The sequence below is a fragment of the Aptenodytes forsteri genome, unplaced genomic scaffold (genome assembly GCF_000699145.1).
Source record: "Aptenodytes forsteri isolate BGI_AS27 unplaced genomic scaffold, ASM69914v1 Scaffold54, whole genome shotgun sequence".
Taxonomy (NCBI): Eukaryota; Metazoa; Chordata; class Aves; order Sphenisciformes; family Spheniscidae; genus Aptenodytes; species Aptenodytes forsteri.
In genome coordinates, this window is record NW_008796044.1 from 14,591,492 (window position 1) to 14,607,578 (window position 16,087).

General features: G+C 44.0%; 2 protein-coding genes across 3 annotated transcripts in view; both read right to left on the reverse strand.

Moving 5' to 3' along the window:
* The window catches only part of PKD2L2 (polycystin 2 like 2, transient receptor potential cation channel), a 12,457-nt gene extending 12,045 nt beyond the window's left edge, over window positions 1–412 (reverse strand). The window contains exon 1 of the mRNA XM_009286067.1: window positions 394–412. Within this exon, the coding sequence (XP_009284342.1) occupies window positions 394–412 (19 nt within the window). The remainder of the gene's footprint in view (window positions 1–393) is intronic.
* An 835-nt stretch (window positions 413–1,247) lies between these two features.
* On the reverse strand, window positions 1,248–16,024 carry MYOT (myotilin). 2 transcript variants are annotated; one of them, XM_009285897.2, is made up of 10 exons: window positions 15,813–16,024; window positions 13,537–14,136; window positions 11,233–11,383; window positions 8,546–8,647; window positions 6,434–6,483; window positions 5,630–5,762; window positions 4,285–4,492; window positions 3,015–3,180; window positions 2,362–2,495; window positions 1,248–1,847 (listed from the first exon to the last, which is right to left on the reverse strand). In XM_009285897.2, the coding sequence occupies exons 2-10, from the start codon at window positions 13,968–13,970 to the stop codon at window positions 1,675–1,677; spliced, it is 1,551 nt and encodes a 516-aa protein (XP_009284172.1). In that variant the 5' UTR covers window positions 13,971–14,136; window positions 15,813–16,024; the 3' UTR covers window positions 1,248–1,674. The 2 variants fall into 2 exon arrangements, with proteins under 2 accessions (XP_009284172.1, XP_009284173.1); XM_009285898.2 differs by lacking the exon at window positions 13,537–14,136 and having other exon boundaries at window positions 15,813–16,023.
* Between the last annotated feature and the right edge of the window lie 63 nt (window positions 16,025–16,087).

A 16,087-nucleotide genomic window follows, 5' to 3' on the forward strand; every position in this document is an offset into this window, starting at 1 on the left:
TCTGCCCCTCCCGCCCCGGGAGCTCATTATTATCGTTGTTTAATTCTGTCAGTGGTGTTCAGCGGGTCTGTCCCGGCCTGCCCCCTGCAAAGCCCCGCAGGGCCGCAGCAGCGGTGCCTGATAGAGCCCGCGCTTCCATCCCCCGTGTTGGCAGCCGTTCCTTCGGGGGGAAATTAAACGATAAATTGCAGCGCCTGGTTGCTTCCAGGCTAAATTCAGCCAATTAGGAAATTCCCTTCCCGCTGTGAAGAGCGGCAGGGAACACAGGATATGTTCATTTACATGTATATTAATGCAAACGCTGCAAGCTCAGGTGCTGCTGGGGCTCCCAGACGTTAGGAGAACTTAGGATGCTCCTGTGCCAGACCTGGTACTGCTGCTCAGCGCTGATACCGCACTCTCGCCCAAGCATCGCAGTGCCTTTACGTTCAAAAGAAGCCTGTGGGGGAACTGGGTATCAGTCTGCTTTGATCAGCTCAAACCCACAAAGAGCGTCAGCGGGGGGAGTTATTTTAGTGTATTTCATTGCTCGGGCAGCCCGCAGGAGAAGCGTGGTGGTAGAGCTGCAGGATTTTCTTGGGAGTTTAATAGTCAGTGTTGTGCAGTTCAGATTTGGGGGTTTTATTTAATGATACAGCGGTGTGGCGTGAGGTCAAGACCTCATTTTTTCCATTCTGGAAGATTCTCGTGGTGTTTACTGACTAGCAGCAGCGTTACTGTGCACCCCCCGAGAGGAGTTCAGGCTGGTTCCATCCTCACAAATTTTCCTGTAGCAACTGCAGCTGAAAAATCTTCAGAAATTAGGTTTGTTGGAGTTTGGCAAAATCAGGTTTTGTGGTGTTTATTATTATTTTGAGCAAGGTGGCTGTGAATAGCAGCATGCAAACTGTTTGGATGATTCAGCTCAACAGCTTGTTGAGAGCCAACAGTCAGGTAAGTCACAGCTACTCCTTGATTAAAAGAGTAAGAAAGGGGAAAGGTGGTAGCCTTACTGCTTCATATTATACAGCGCAGCTTTTGGGTCAAGTGTGCAAGGAGAAAAAATATTCACTGACGTGTTTTAGTGTTAAGGGAGTGTCAGTATCTAGTTTATACTAAATAGTTTATAGCTATCAGGAGACAAGTAATGGGGAGAGCAGGAAAGGGAGGGGAGCAGTGGCAGACTTAGTAGGGTAAGGATCCATCTTTGCCAGGCTGCAGCTGATGCCTGACATCTGTAGCTGGTTTTAACAGATCAAGGAAGAGTCACAGTCAATGTTGGATTTTATTTGCCTCTAATTTATTCTCATAAAAACACTCTAGTCTATTTAGTTTTAGTATTCAGACAGTACAGACTTCTGATATTATCATCAAAAGTGATATTAGAGAAGCAGTACAAACCAATCTACTTCAGCATGTAACCAAGCACAGGTGGAACTAAACCCACCCACACTTGTAAAAACTAATTAGCCTGCTTTCTTAGGCTTTATAGTTAAAATACAATTCTCAGTAAATGGTTATATTCACCAACCCATATAAATAAAATCTAACATGGTAAAATGGGAACAGCTGAATGTGCAAGAGTCAAAGTAAAAATATGTAGATAGGTATTTTGCTAATTAGAGCAATCACCAGTTAACTGCATCTATGTTGTAATTGTCTCTTATAGGTGTGGGTTTTCCTCTTCATTTCCAGTTAAAGTTCATCGCTTTCATACAGTCCAGACTGCTCAGCCAAACGCTGAAACTCTCCTTCTGGTGAGAAAGCTTGTTTCACATCCAGTCCTCTTCCATTAAGTGCCAAATACTTGCTAAAAGTTGGTCGAACCCGTAACTGCTTGGCGGCTGGAACTGGCTTGATTGCATGTGCTGGAAGAGAGAAAAAAGCCTCTTTAAGTGTCTTAGACTGTGGAAACACCCATGGTAGAGCAACCCAATTGCTTTTTATCTGCCACATAAACCAGGAACCCCTTAGGAAGAATTTGACAGACAAGTCCATATCTCAGATACCAGAGAGTTATGGAAAGGACTATATTCACCTTCCTTCTTGGTATCAATCGAGTTGTAGTCTTTAAACAGCGCAGATAGCAGATGCGTACAATATGCAAAGGACACATCACGTAGTGTCTGGGCATTAAACAAATATGAATTTTTCCTGAGGTAGTTACTTTCTGTCTAGTTTCAGTATCTTGGGAAAGAAATCCTGCCAGCAGTCCAAGCTTTATTAGGTTAATGGCAGTGTTAGGTTTGCGGTTGGACTCGATGATCTTAAAGCTCTTTTCCAACCTAAATGATTCTGTGATTTAATCTTGGGGGTCTGTTCTGAATATAAGTGCCAGTGGCAGTTTCCGTTGTGGTTGTGGCACTGTGATGTGGTACTTACTTGCAACTTCCAGCCTGGCATGGCATGTGGCCACACCTGCTCCGTTGACAGCAGATACGGTATACCAACCAGCATCTTTCTTGTTTGCATTATGAATCAGGAGGCAAATCCTTCCAGTATTGTCATGTAACAAGCTGAAAAATGAAGGTGTTTATGTGTAAGTGCTTGGAGGTGGAAGGAGTGAAGACATTGAAATCAGAGAGTCAGTTTACATGCTGAGGAGCTGAGAAAGCCCTAGAACAATTCTTGCAGGGCACTGCAAACTATTTAGACATAAACACCACATTTGTGTTGTGAGCCACCAGCAATTCACATGATACCATTCATGTGGCATCAAGGCCCTTCTGTAGCCCCACAGCCTCAGAGCATGATGAATGCATTGCATGTTTCAGTCCTAAAGGCATGCTTCTCTGTGGGCCTTCTCTGCTGCTAGAATTCAGAGTGGCATCTGGTCACAGTTTTCTCTCCGTGCCCTTAAAAAAAGACTTGGAGCATCGTGCCTGTCCAGCACATGGGCCTGTTCACCATGTGCCATAAACGAGGGGCAGATCTAGCTTTCCAGCTTGCTGCTTTTAGAAATCAGCCAATTCAAATTTGACTTAACAAAGTTATTGTTTTCTAACACACCAATGGCCAACTCATTAGTAGGATACCTTATTCGGTCTGTATTATATTGTACCATTTCGTTGTTTCTTTTCCAGTAAATCCGGGGTGTTGGGATAGCAGAGATCTGGCATTCAAGTCTGGCCGTATCTCCTTCAAAAACCTTTTTGCTTTGTGGCTTGAAGATGAAAGTTGGAGGTGTGTGATGTTCTTTTGCTAAATTAAAGAGGAAAGATAAGAACGAGTTACTGTAAGTATTGAATGCTAATACCAGGCTTGTTCTTTAAGATTTCAGAATGCTAAATTCAGGAGGGCACATGTTCCTTACTGCAACTGTTACCGTAAGTCGGCAGATGATGAACTCTCTAAGACTCCATTTTGGAGGTTTAGAAAGCAGGCATTCTTTATTACGGCGCCGGGTGCAAGGTGGAATTCCACAAATCAAGCACACCTATGGCTAGATCACCGTTACATTTATACACAAAAATTATAAGGTAGTACACTCCCAGTTACAATGACTGGTTAGTGATTTACATATAATTATAATATAGGTTATGTCATTCTCTTCTGTTACTATGCTTGCGTGGGGGAAGGGTCTTCACCTGGGCAAGGGTCTTCTTGACCTGTGGGTGTGTTTTTTAGTATTATAATGAAGGCATTTCACTTCAGGACACCTTAAAAGTAGGTTTTGTTGCCAAGTTGGCCAGCTAGATATCTACCTTGCCAGGTTGTCAAATAACTCATCCCATATACAATAGAACCCAGGGGCTCTGGTTATGGTCTAGAGAGTCCAGAGAATAGGGAATAGGGACTTCAAGCAACACAGCCTCAAATAATAAGTAACACAGCATCCAATACATAACGCTACCATGGGGGCTAACTTATTGGAATCAAAATGTTCTTTTAGTCGATTATTTCACAACCTAAAGATTCAGTAAAACGTAAGATACTCTTCAACCCAACTCCTTAGCCTGCAGGCAATTCCCATGAGCATAAGGGTGTAGTAGACACAATCCACTTTAGGAGGAGAGTCAATCAACATATATTATCAATTCTGGGAGATTAATAACTCCCAAATTCTGGACATCCCACTACATCTAAATATCCCACTAGAAGTGCTTTGAAGAAATATGTCATCTCAGATGTATGTATTAAAACAGTCTTGGAAAAGGTAAGGTGTTTGTTATACTTTGAGCCTGAATATCTGGAGATCTACGTCTGCTTCTTAATTGTTTTATGTCCCAAACACACAGAAGAAGGCATTAGATTACTGAGACTTTCCATGTGTGACCAGATAATTATCAGTGCTCTCAGTCTTACCAATTACTTCCACTTTTACTGCGAAAGACGCTTCTCCTGCACGGTTGACAGCCACACATTCATATGTCCCTGCATCAGATGATTTGACTGCTTCAAAAATAAATGAGTGGAATCCCTTTTCTGACACTATCATTTTATGGAACTGATCTTGATGAACCATCCTTCCATTCTGATACCACATCACATCTGGAGTCGGCAGCCCGCTAACCTGTGAAGGAGAGGAAAGCAGTGAAAGTTAAACAGCTTTAAGATGACAAAAGCCCTTCAATGCTATAGGGAGCTTGATGCCAATAGAAGATCAAATCATGATCCTACTGAAAAATTTTACAGTCTTGCCTAGTTTTGAATATTAATGTGGAGCTGCACAGAGAGAAAGGCTCATGAGGTGCCACGGAGAGATGAGCTTTAGCTACAAGACAGTGGATGCTGTTCCTGCAAACCCCTGTTGTTCCCATCCTGTGAGGTAGTTTGGATTAGGCCAAAGATACTCATTGTGGGTTCATGGAGGGGGGGAACTCAGCCTTTTAATCCCACATCTAGCACTGTCAGCAGTGCTGACATCCATACTGTTTTGATAATGTATGTAATAAACTGTCCTGCAGACATGCTCCAGGTTGTCCATGACATTCAGAAGTTAAGCAATTTGCAGCAAAATGGCTAAAGGTTATGCCAATGTCTGGCAAGAGTTGACTTAAGAAAAATGGATTGGAAGTGATTAGGAAAAACCAAGCCAAACCACAATCGGCAAACAGCCTTTGCAGTAAAGTTGCATGTGCAGAAGACCTAGGTTTTTTCTTACCCTAGGGTTGGTACAATTGCCATGCAGCTTCAGGCCGTTCTGGCATTTTGTTTGTTTGTAATTAGGGCATTTCCTTGCCAGATTGTCTGCTCCAGCAAGGGCACAGTTACCTCAGAGAAGACTCATTAAAGTCGGGCTAGTTCTAAACAGGCCTTGCTGGACATGTGTCCAGCATGTGTCCACTGAAGTCAGTGGAGTCTCAGTGCAAAGCACAAGGTCACGTCCCTAAATGCCTTCTTTCAGCAGGGCCTTAACATTCATTCTTCCCAATGAGGTCTAGAAGGTCTTCTGTGGCGGTCCATATTTACCACTATTTAGCTTTAACCATATTCTTATGCAGCTAATTCCACTTACATTTTCCAAGGGAAAGTGCTGAAACATTTACCTATCTCCTATTTCTTGTTTACATTGCCTGGAGAGACCCTGCACCGTCTGCCGTTAGTGCTCTGGCTTATTTAAGTGCAAAGACACTGCGGCTCAGAGACCTCTCTTCATGCCACACACCCCACAGAGCTAATAGGACTGAAAGTGAAAGGCTGGTATTACTTTGAAGTCGAGCCTGCAGAATCGCCCCTCCTCAATAATTATGTCTTCAGGCACTTGTGTAAAACGTGGCTGAAAAAACTTTTCCTGGATGGAGTCATGTCCACGCTCATCTCCTCTTGAGGACGGTCTGCTCCTAAAAAGTGGACAGAAACAGTTAATTGTGTAAAAGTTACCATAGCACAAATGACATTGAAGCACCAATTGCAGCTGGAGTCCCTCAACACATTTAGGAATCCAACACTACAGTTCTGGTTTGTTTTTCAGCTGTAAGGCACGAGGTTTGATCAACCACTTATCTTGCTCAAGTTGTTCAATTCAAGACAGAAGCATAACATATGAAACCTTCATCTTTGGCCTAATATCCAAAAGAATTCACAAAAGCAGTGTAGGCTGTGTTTCATCATGCTATGTTTCATCATTTACATCGTCGAACCTTGCTTTGACTAGAGTTATAGCTTCTAGAATACGAAGCGTATTTGCCCTAGGTACGTGGAGTCTTTAAACCTTTAGTGTTATGCTTAGAATTGACTGGATTAAGATCATAGGCATCATCAACCATCCACAAATGGTAGCGTTTTAGTTGAAAAGGAGTAAATGAATTTCATAATTACTACTTCAGAAAAAGTGATAAGTAGCGAAGTAAAACTACCATTGTCTAGAAACATTTAAAATAAGGTCTTGAAGAGTAGCGCAGCACAAATTTATGCTCTTCTGATTCTCTCCCCCATCCCACTGGGGTAGGGGAGGGTGAGCTAGTGGCTGTGTGGTGCTTAGTTGCCGACTGGGGTTAAACCACGACATTACCTTACATGTGTTGTAGGAACCTGCAGCCTGATGTTTTCTGCATTCTGGTGCTTGGAAAGAGGAAGAGGAGAGGTGAGTTAACTCAGAGAGAAAGTTTTATCTATAAACTGAACGAGAAGCCATTTTAAGTTAGTATCCTGACTGCTGCTTAAAAGCAAACTGAATACTTCAGAAGTCGTTGGGACAAGAGATAAAGAAACTTGCATCAGGAGCTAATACACTCTGTTTTCACCCTAGGCTTTGCCATGACAGTAACAAGTACCATTAATAGAATGGGACAACTTCTCATCACTCTGCACAGGTGGTAGGTGCAGCAGTTTTGTTTGGCATGCAAGATTTTTGGCCAGCCAATAACCTTTGTTAGAGGGGAGTAGTACTACTGGCAGTATCTAAAATGAGAGCTAAGTACGGAGTGTCCTTCCCTATAGCAGGAATAGCAGTGGAATCGCTGGCAAGAACACTGTATTGTGCCCACTTAAATATGGTACCAATAGCAATGAACACATGCTGAGCTGGAAAATACTTTTCTTTCTAGATCACAGCACCAACTAAGCTTGCAGACAACTCCACAATCACATGAGTAAATCTGCTAAAGTACCCAGGATTGATTCCTGCTAGGAACTTGGATGTTTGGAAAATACAAGCAGATTTTATTACCAGTGACTCATTTTAGCAATGGAGTCAGATAGAGGAAACTGCATGGAAATTTCTGGCGTGTTTGCGTTGAGCCATCGCCATGCTTGGTTCTGTGTTCTGTAGCCCAGTCCTGTGGAACGTTTAAGCCTGGGTTTAAACTTCAAGCACAGAAGCAGTCTTCAGTTCAGGGGGAGCATCACATGAGTAAGGGTTTTGCTGACTAAGCTCAATGCTGAGTCCAAAGGCAATTGCTTGTATCTGCTCATTTACACAAGTTCTGTACAATTATTACTTGTCTTGTGAAATGATGCTGTAGTGATGAAGTTGCTGATGATAATTCTAATGCTTTATTATATGGACTGACTGTGTAGTTAAGTTCCTGAGGAATCAGGAGGCTGAATGAATCAGTGACTACAATATTTAAAAATAAGACTGAACAATGGGAATAAGATCTTCCAAACATAAGCCAATCTCTCCTTCCAATGCTCCTTTTTATGCAGCATTTGACACACCCTGAAAAGTCAGTCATCATGTTTTGACTGAATGTTTCCTTGTTCTCTGCAAAAAATGAGGTTTCCCTTGCTCGCTGAAATCCATAATATTCCCTTCTTGCCTCCTGTTGTCAGGTGATTGTTAGGGAGAAATAGTTCAAATTCTATATTCCTCCCTTGCTGTGATCTTAAGTGTCTCTTTTTCATTGAAGAGTTTTGCTAACTGCACTTTGGAAGGTGTATGCCAGCCTGCTGCCTCCCTGCGTGCGTGCGGCAGGAGGGATGTTTTCTTTGGCTGCACAGGTACCCAGTGCCACATCACAGACATTTCAACTAACTTTGATCACAGAAGTGCCAAAGAGAGCTTTTAACTGGCCTGAATAACCAATGAATGATGCAAGTCTCCAACTAAAACGCTTTTGAAAATGCCAGTAGTAATAGATTCTCGTCTATCAGCATGTGGGCTGCTAAAATAACTGCCTTGCCTTCTCTTAATGATTGCAGGCCCCTGGAAGAGCTAAAACCCAACCGATCCCACCCCAAGGCCCTGACCTCTTGTAGTCAATGTCACTTATTCCAAACAGTGACAGGTGTAAATCTTGCTGTCCTGGCCAAGTCTGAACTCGGGCTCTTAGAGAGTGGGTACCTGTATCCCTCGCTGTGCTGCTCCCTGCCTGTCACAGGCAGGGTGTAATGTGCTGTGCAGCAGCTGTTGTAATTCCTCCCTGGAGAGGTCATTCCTACAGATCAGGCCCAGCAAGGGGATGGTGCTTAAATTTCCCCCCATCTGCCACCATGCTCCCCAAAAAAACCCCAAATCCCTACTATACAGAGTTCTGCCAGTGAGAGCTGTCCCCTTCCCTTCCCTTCCCTTCCCTTCCCTTGTGGTACCAAGAAAACCTCAACTCTCCGCCCTATTCAGGTACAAGCAGGTCACAACACAGTCACCAGGAAATCATTGTTCTAGAGACAGGTCCCCATTTACCTGTGCGTTCTGCATGTTGTCTTCACTTTGTGCTTCCAACACAGATGCAGCATTTACTGGTCCGAGCAGCCTGCGAGCCATTCTTTCTTCATAAGTTAATCGCTTAAAGCAGAGCGGAGAGGAATTATAGTCAGAAGTCCATTTACTATTTCAGATCAGCTTATAAGAGCACGTTAATATGCTACAAATTAGGGTGTTGTCAATGAAAGCAGCGGCTGAATAGAAACACCACGTCTGTTCCAGAGGGTTTGCAGTCCGTGATGCCTACTGAAGTCAGCCTCAATATATACAGCGCTGAAATGCATAAAAGATTAAACTGCCTGTTCATCAAAGCCTCTCTAATGCCATCTGTGGCCTTCCACTCCTCCTCTTTCTCTGCTGGGATTATTTATGGGTAGCTGATGGCATTATCTCAGAAGCCAGAGTAAGTCCCAGGGTACCTTTCTGTTAGCACTGGGAAAACTTCCCAAGTCATTCAGCTGTGGATTTACTTCAGGAGCTAGAGGCATGATGGATGCTAGTGTCCCCTACTCCCAAAAAAGCAAGAGCCACACCAGAAGCAGACACAGCCAGAGAGGAGCACCAGTATCCCTGAAAGCACAAGGGAAGCTTATACCAGCGCAACAGCCGCCTTATGAAATGCTGTGTGCTGTCTTGAGAGGAGGCAAGAATGCGTTTCAGTCATGTAACAGTAAGTTCCTACAATATGGATGCAGCACACGGGGATAAATATATGCAGAGTTAAATTCAAGTTCTGTCAGTTGGGTTACTTTAGAAGAGTACGTTAGTCCCCTGAGCACCAGAACACCTGACGCTTTGCTTCCCACAAAGTTTACCTTGGGTTTGGGTTTTGTGAGGACAAGCTCTGACTGAATTGCTACTGTGTACGGGACATGTACTTGGCTACTCCTGGGTAGATGAGGGCTTGGGGAGGCCTGTGGGACTTTTCTTTAGAAGCAAGCAAGAGAGACCTTTTGCAAAACCTGTGGGAGCTCAATATCCCTGAGGTCATTACAGCTGTATCAAGTGTGGCTGAGATTGGCCAGTTGGTTCAGACATTGTTGGAGGACAAGGGGAGGAGGACACAGACTGGTGATTGCATAAGCCTTATTTTTAGCCTGGCTTTCTATGGGAAGAAAAGCTGGCTTGCAATGGCAAGTTTTCTTACAGCAGATAGGACATTCATGTTCGGGACACATTAAGTCAGATTTGACCTATTTTTTTTTTTTTCCTTCAATATTTAAAATTATATCTATGACACAAACCTGTTCCCACTGATGGTAATGGAAAAACTCCTTTCTGCTTCAGGGGAAAGGAGATGGAACACTGGGCTTTTACACTAGTCTGCCTCCAGCCAATATTTAAATTATATCTATGACACAAACCTGTTCCCACTGATGGTAATGGAAAAACTCCTTTCTGCTTCAGGGGAAAGGAGATGGAACACTGGGCTTTTACACTAGTCTGCCTCCAGCCAGCAGGAAGGTTCCCACGTTAGAGACCTGCTCACTCTAGCTTGCTGTAATGTGCTTCCCTGCTGGTAAGCAAATTTTTCTTCCAGATTTGGATTTCTTGGTAAAGGGGACTGCATTTTGTCCCTTTGCAGAATAAATAAGTAGGTACTGAGACTAAGAGACCTTCTTACAGGAGACAGACTTCATGATAAAAGCTCATGTAATTTCTTTGATTTGTTGTTGTTCATATAAAAAGAAATCAAAGAGGTTTACCACATGCGGTGATGGTCTCTACAATGAGCTTTCAAATACTGGTACTTCTCCAAGTTTCTAATGATTTGGGGTGGTTTATTAGCCCCAGCGTTGAAAGCCAGGGTGAAACCATGTCTGGAGAACTGAGGGATTCTCCTTGGGTTTCTAGTTGTCTGTGGATGTGATGTTCAGCAGGATCCCCAGCAGAGAGTTCCAGTTTGTGCCACGGCTCTTAACGTGTACCTTTCTCCTGACCCTAGCCTTATTAATTTGATTGCACAAATTCAAAGACAGCTTGAGTGTTGTGTGCTGGCCAAGAAGGTAGGATGAGAGGGAAAGGCAATAGTAGGTCAAAGCCATCTTGCTGCATCAGATGGCTTTCAGAAGTCAGCGCATCCCTTACTGAAGTCACAGGAGATGCAGACATTCAGTTGCCACAGTAGATGCCTACAGACAGACTTAGAGCAACCATCTCTCTTGCCACACATTCAGGCCAGCTTTCATCATGCACTAGCCATATGGTGCTCCTCTAGAGGGAAGGGCCTTCTCAGGGCTGAGCTGAACCTGGCCCACCAGTACAGCTATTTGCATTCTAATAGCAAAAATAACTGTGAGGAGGGTATTGGAAACAAAGAGATTGGATGTAAATCTTTCAGAACCACGCCTTTTACACCAGCCCTGAGCCGTGATTAAAAATGGAGTCACTGTTGGAAGAGATGTTTTTTTACATTTCTAATGGAAAAAATCAGCTACCTCACATTGAAACAATATTCTGGTCATAAATGGCTCAAAGAGCTCTTGCTGGGATCTGTTGAGGTTCTGAGTAAAGGTGTTTGGGCAGTGTTGCTCCTGCGTTTCCTTCTGCTTTCAGCTTAGTTTGGAGGCTCCAGCCTCTGGGGCACTAGAATTAGTCTCTGCATCCCCGCTTGCACTACCGAGAGTCAGAGCAAACTGGTTCTTTAATCAGCAGATTTCCCTTACCTGGTTGCCATTCTGCAGAAGGTTGTCTTTGCATCGGAGTTTCTTTTCCAAGTCCTGAATGAGGGCCTCTTTTGTTCCTCGAATTTCTTGGTCTGATGTCTTCTGCATAGAGTTGATGCTAGCTTGTTTGTTATACATTGGTTGTGAGTAACTACTCATGCAGGAAGAGAAAACAAAGTTATTCCTGTAGGCCTGCTTGACTGTTTGCTACAGCTTCATAGAATACACACAAAAACGTGAACCTGCTACCTAGAGACTGTGGTTCAAATGGACCTGTAAAGCATGTGGGAGATAGGCTAGGTGACATAATTGAGTATCAAAAACTTAAGAGGAAGCATCATGGTCTAGCCAAGTCATTGAGTGTCCTCCCACAACACTCACAGCAGTTTGCTGTGGGTCACTGTTCAGCATCCCCACATCCTGCAGTGGCCCCTGCCCTGACTCGGGTGTGTGCAGTAAGGCTAGCAGTGTTTTGAGGGAACCACTAACTCCACTGAGCAATGCGAGTCTGTCCAGGAGCAAGTTCTCCCTCAAAAACTGCATTCCTGTACAATCTCAATTGTTAAAAAGGCCCTGGGTGCTGCAAATCCACAGCAAGGTCACAAACTAGTTGATTAGGTATGAACAAATAGCTTCTTAGTTGTCCTCTTCTCCTTGGCCCCAGAAAATTACTTCATACAGCATTTCTGTCCAGATGTTCAATAGCCAAGCTTACCCCAAGCTAGGCTGGGTCTTTAGGAGCCCTTGCTGCAACCCCCCACATAGCCTGATCCTGTAATCCATAGTCAAGAGACACAATCAAGTCTTGGAGTTAGATAGTAGACTTGTTTCTGAAAGGTGCTAGGAAAAGAGAAGCATCCCTCAAAATGGGTTGTGAAGGCCTACTAGAGGTCACAGCACTCTGTGCTGACAGGATCTAACCCGGTTCATTACACGCAGCGGGGCCTTGTATGCTGCAGTTGTGTTCAGCAATTATTTCTATTCAAAATCCTCTTCTTGCTGTCGCTTGGGAATTTGTTCTGCTGATTAGAATAGGGTAGAAGGGTTAAAATTCTGGTACGTACTCCCAGCACTGCTTGGACTTAATAGCTTGCCCAAGTTATAAGTTAAGAACTTTCATAATTTGCCCAACAGATTAATATGTCTCATGTCCCCGTTTGCTCATTTGTAGGATGATTAGGAAAATAATTCCTCAACTCACAGGATGTTGCATTTAAGAGCAGCTTATACGAAAAGCATAGTGAGGCACCAAAGCCCTTTACTATGAAAACAAACAAGGCCACACTACATACACAAAACCCAGCGGTTACTCCAGGTGCATATCTAATCCCCCCCCCGACTCCTGCAGTACTTTTAAGAAACACTTCTGAGTGCCCCAGCCAGCCCACTCCGTCTTACCTTTCCGCTTCCCACAGTGCTGCGATTCAAAAAAACCCCAGAAACATTCAGATTTCCTGAATACAAACTGACACTTAAACCTGAATTTATATCCAAGCCAGCAGGACCCCCTGCCCCTATCACCTTTCTAATATCCTCGGTTGAGTGTTTGTTGCATATTCTACACTGACTTTCCCTCCCCAGGACCTTCAGCTAATATTGGCAGGAATACAAGTTGGTGAGAAGGCAAGACCCAGCTCCCTTTGAGATCTCGCTGACCTTGGGAGATATTTGGATTGCAGCCCAAAGGCAAAATGATATAATACATATTCAGGAAAGAATTTGGTCTTTAGTCTGAAGGTGTAAAATTTTCAAGTGGCAGCCTTTTTGTTAGCACATATGACTAATGAAAACTGTATTGCAGGTGAGTGTAGAGTCCCATCACGATGTGGAACCTGAAAATACTGCTGAGACTTACTAGGAATCTTTATGTTGTTTATATGGGGAAATATTACTGCCTTCCTCCCTGCCCCCCATTCATAAGCCACGTTTGTTGAGAGAAATTAATTTGAGATGGGTGTCCGTCTTCTGTTCTGGATGCCCTTAAACAAGAGATTTCCATCAAACCAAACTAAACTGTTCAACCTACCCCAGAAAACCTGCACAGCAGCCCGTGACATGACTTCTGTGCAGTTTAATTCCTGGTGGATACCCATCTCTCCCACACAGACACCAAGGGCAAGCGCTCAGCCTCCTAACCCAATTCATGCAGAGTCCTGCCTCGAACATCAGAAGTCAATGGGAGTTGTACCATTGGCTTCGGCCGAGCTGGCGTTTCACCAGACGGCTGGATTTGGGATGGTCAGAGCACGGGAGAGGCCAGGCCAGAGGAAAGCAAGGGGAGGTTAGAAGCCTGTATATACTTACTGAGGTTCCATAGGAGAAGGAGTGTGGCTATAGTCGGGCTGCGAGGGTAGCACTGAGCACAGGAATGCTGCGGGGGGTTGGTTAGGCATGGATATAAGCCGCTGCCCAGATGATGAGCTAGCAGGAGACTGCGCAGATGCAGGTGTGACGGGATATGTGGATTCCTTAGGGGCACTACAGGAAGGCGAGGAGAGCGTGATTGAAGAGCTCAGTGATGACGAGGAGGAGAATTTCTGCCCACTTGGGTTACGAGGCTGTATTAGGATGGAGGACTGTTTGATTTGTCTGCTTGACTCGGTAGAAGCTGCGGGTCCCGGAGGCTGCTGTTGCCCTTGACACACTTTCTTAGACTGGATAAAGTGTTTTGGACGTTCGTAGTTAAACATGGTTGGTTGGCACATAGAGGAAACGGATGGGAAATTAGGGACACTCATAGGAGAGGTTTCACGGCTGTCCTGGGTTTTTGTTGGTGATAATTGGCTTTGGATAGGTGGCTGGTAAAAACTAGGTGGTAGGCCACGAAAGCTTTCTTGGCTGGGCTCCTGGATAGAATGGAACCCTTGCCTTGCAGAATAGAGGCTTTCTTGGTGTGGATTTTCCCTTAAGGAAGACAATACAGATAAAATAAATCGTACATCACCATTTGAATCACAAAAATGCTGTGTCGTGAGCAGTCATTAGCAATCCAAAGAGTATGAAGTTCAGGCAACTGACAGTTAAAGCTTGAGCTTAAAATAAAGAGATTTAGGATTGAGGAGAACTATTCCGGAACTGTATGAACACTTCGGATTCCAATAACAAGTCACGCACTCTATCTGACTCAGGTGCAGTGCTCACCACGGCTATTGAGACAATATTGAGACAACCCACCACCTGCCTTAAGTCTATACTGTCGATACTACTGCTAAGCAAAGTAGTTTGCCACATATCATCTTAACGAAAGACCTCTGGGTCCAGTCAAAATACTAAATGTACTATTTCTCGGAGAATTGGCTATTTGTGCCGAGAAATTCCTTACACCATAGGGAAGCATGAGACAGGTTCCACTTTCTTTAAGCCTAAAACTAAACCTTTGAAACCAAGTATCCTGATTTCTTCTCTTATGTTTTTTGAATTCAGAGCTCTTTATATCCAATTGAGATTTAGGACTGGAATGCCAAGGACTGTGCTGCTCCGTTTGAAGTGATTTCCCGAGATTTGCTGTTAGGGCTAACAATTGGCCGAATGACATAGCTGCAGGATAAAGTAGGGTAAGCCGAGCTGCTCAAAGGCCCTGCATTTATTTTGCAGGTCCTTGATGTCTAAACGTGGGCTTTCCATCAACTTACAAAAGAGGAAAGTTTAATTAGAGCAAACTGAGCAAGTTTGTTAAAACTGACAAACAACTTCAGCTCCAGGATAAATAAATAACCCCCCAAAATAAACATAAAGCTACTAATAAAAAATGAGAATATAAATCCACACAGTTACATGTGCTGGAAAAAATTGTAATCTTGCCGCACCGAGATCAGCTGTTTCGCTGCTATATATACGCAGTATATTGTATTCCTCTCATCGGAGAGCCCGAAGAAGGGCTCCATGAGGTCATAAATTCCCGTGGGGGGAAGATCAACTGAAGACATCGCTGTTGTTTTAAAGATTCAAAGCTTTCATTTCCTAAAGGTAATTATCAGTATCAGTTGTAAATTAACTGTACGTAAACAGAGGTTTTCTAGTAAAAAATTCCCTAACCTTCCCCTTGCATGCTCTTGGAATTTGAAGCTGGCTCAAATTTTTGGAGCACGTCCACACTATGTTCTCATTTACTGGTGGAGAAAACTCGTTGAAACTTGTTTTTATACCATTTTGCTATCATTGCCTGTGTACAGATTCATTCATTTTACCTACAGGCTATGTAGAGAAATAGATTTACTTTGTTTTCTAGAATACTGCACTTCTTAAGTATGCACAGGTTCACTTGTCACAGCAATGGATAAGTTCTGTTTTCCTCAAATCGTTCCACCTCGATTTGGGTGAAAAAAATAAAATAAATCCGAAAAGACTTTTGACCTTACAAGACGAAAAGAGTAAGTAATAATAGAGACACTTTGCTTTTTAAAATAACGCTTTTTGTTTCCTTCGATGCCTCCCACGTTGCCTTTGACACCACCGCACCTGCAAGGCGCGCTTCCACCTCAGCGTTACCCAGCACGCTGCGGTTTCCCACGCCAGCTCCCTAACCGGCTTCGAAGTAAAAAGTGACGTGGAAAAAAAAAACACCAAACACGGCGCCTTACCTACAGCCTAGAAGTTGTCACCTGGGCTCTAACCGGTATTTTGGGAAGGGACCGTCATTCACTGACCCGGACTGTCATAGTAGCCCCTCCGCGTAGCGTTATAAGACCGGAGGCTCTAACGTGCTGCCAGCAGATGACACGGCGGGACCTGCCTGTCCTCCTGCCCGCACCGCTGTCAGAATAAGAGTCCCCACCAGCCCCGGCCCCGCGGGGACGCTTCATTTAAGGCCCGGAGCCCGGGTTTTGGGCAGGTGCCCGCGGGCAGCGAATCACCC

Bases quoted from the DNA above. Each gene is read 5' to 3' on its own strand.
- MYOT (XM_009285897.2), bottom strand. From the start codon at position 13,970: ATGAGTGTCCCTAATTTCCCATCCGTTTCCTCTATGTGCCAACCAACC. The intron at 6,484-8,545 runs GTAAATGGGGAC...CCTCTTTCCAAG, and splicing joins ACAACATGCAGAACGCACAG to CACCAGAATGCAGAAAACAT. The intron at 5,763-6,433 runs GTAATGTCGTGG...TCCACTTTTTAG, and splicing joins GTTCCTACAACACATGTAAG to GAGCAGACCGTCCTCAAGAG.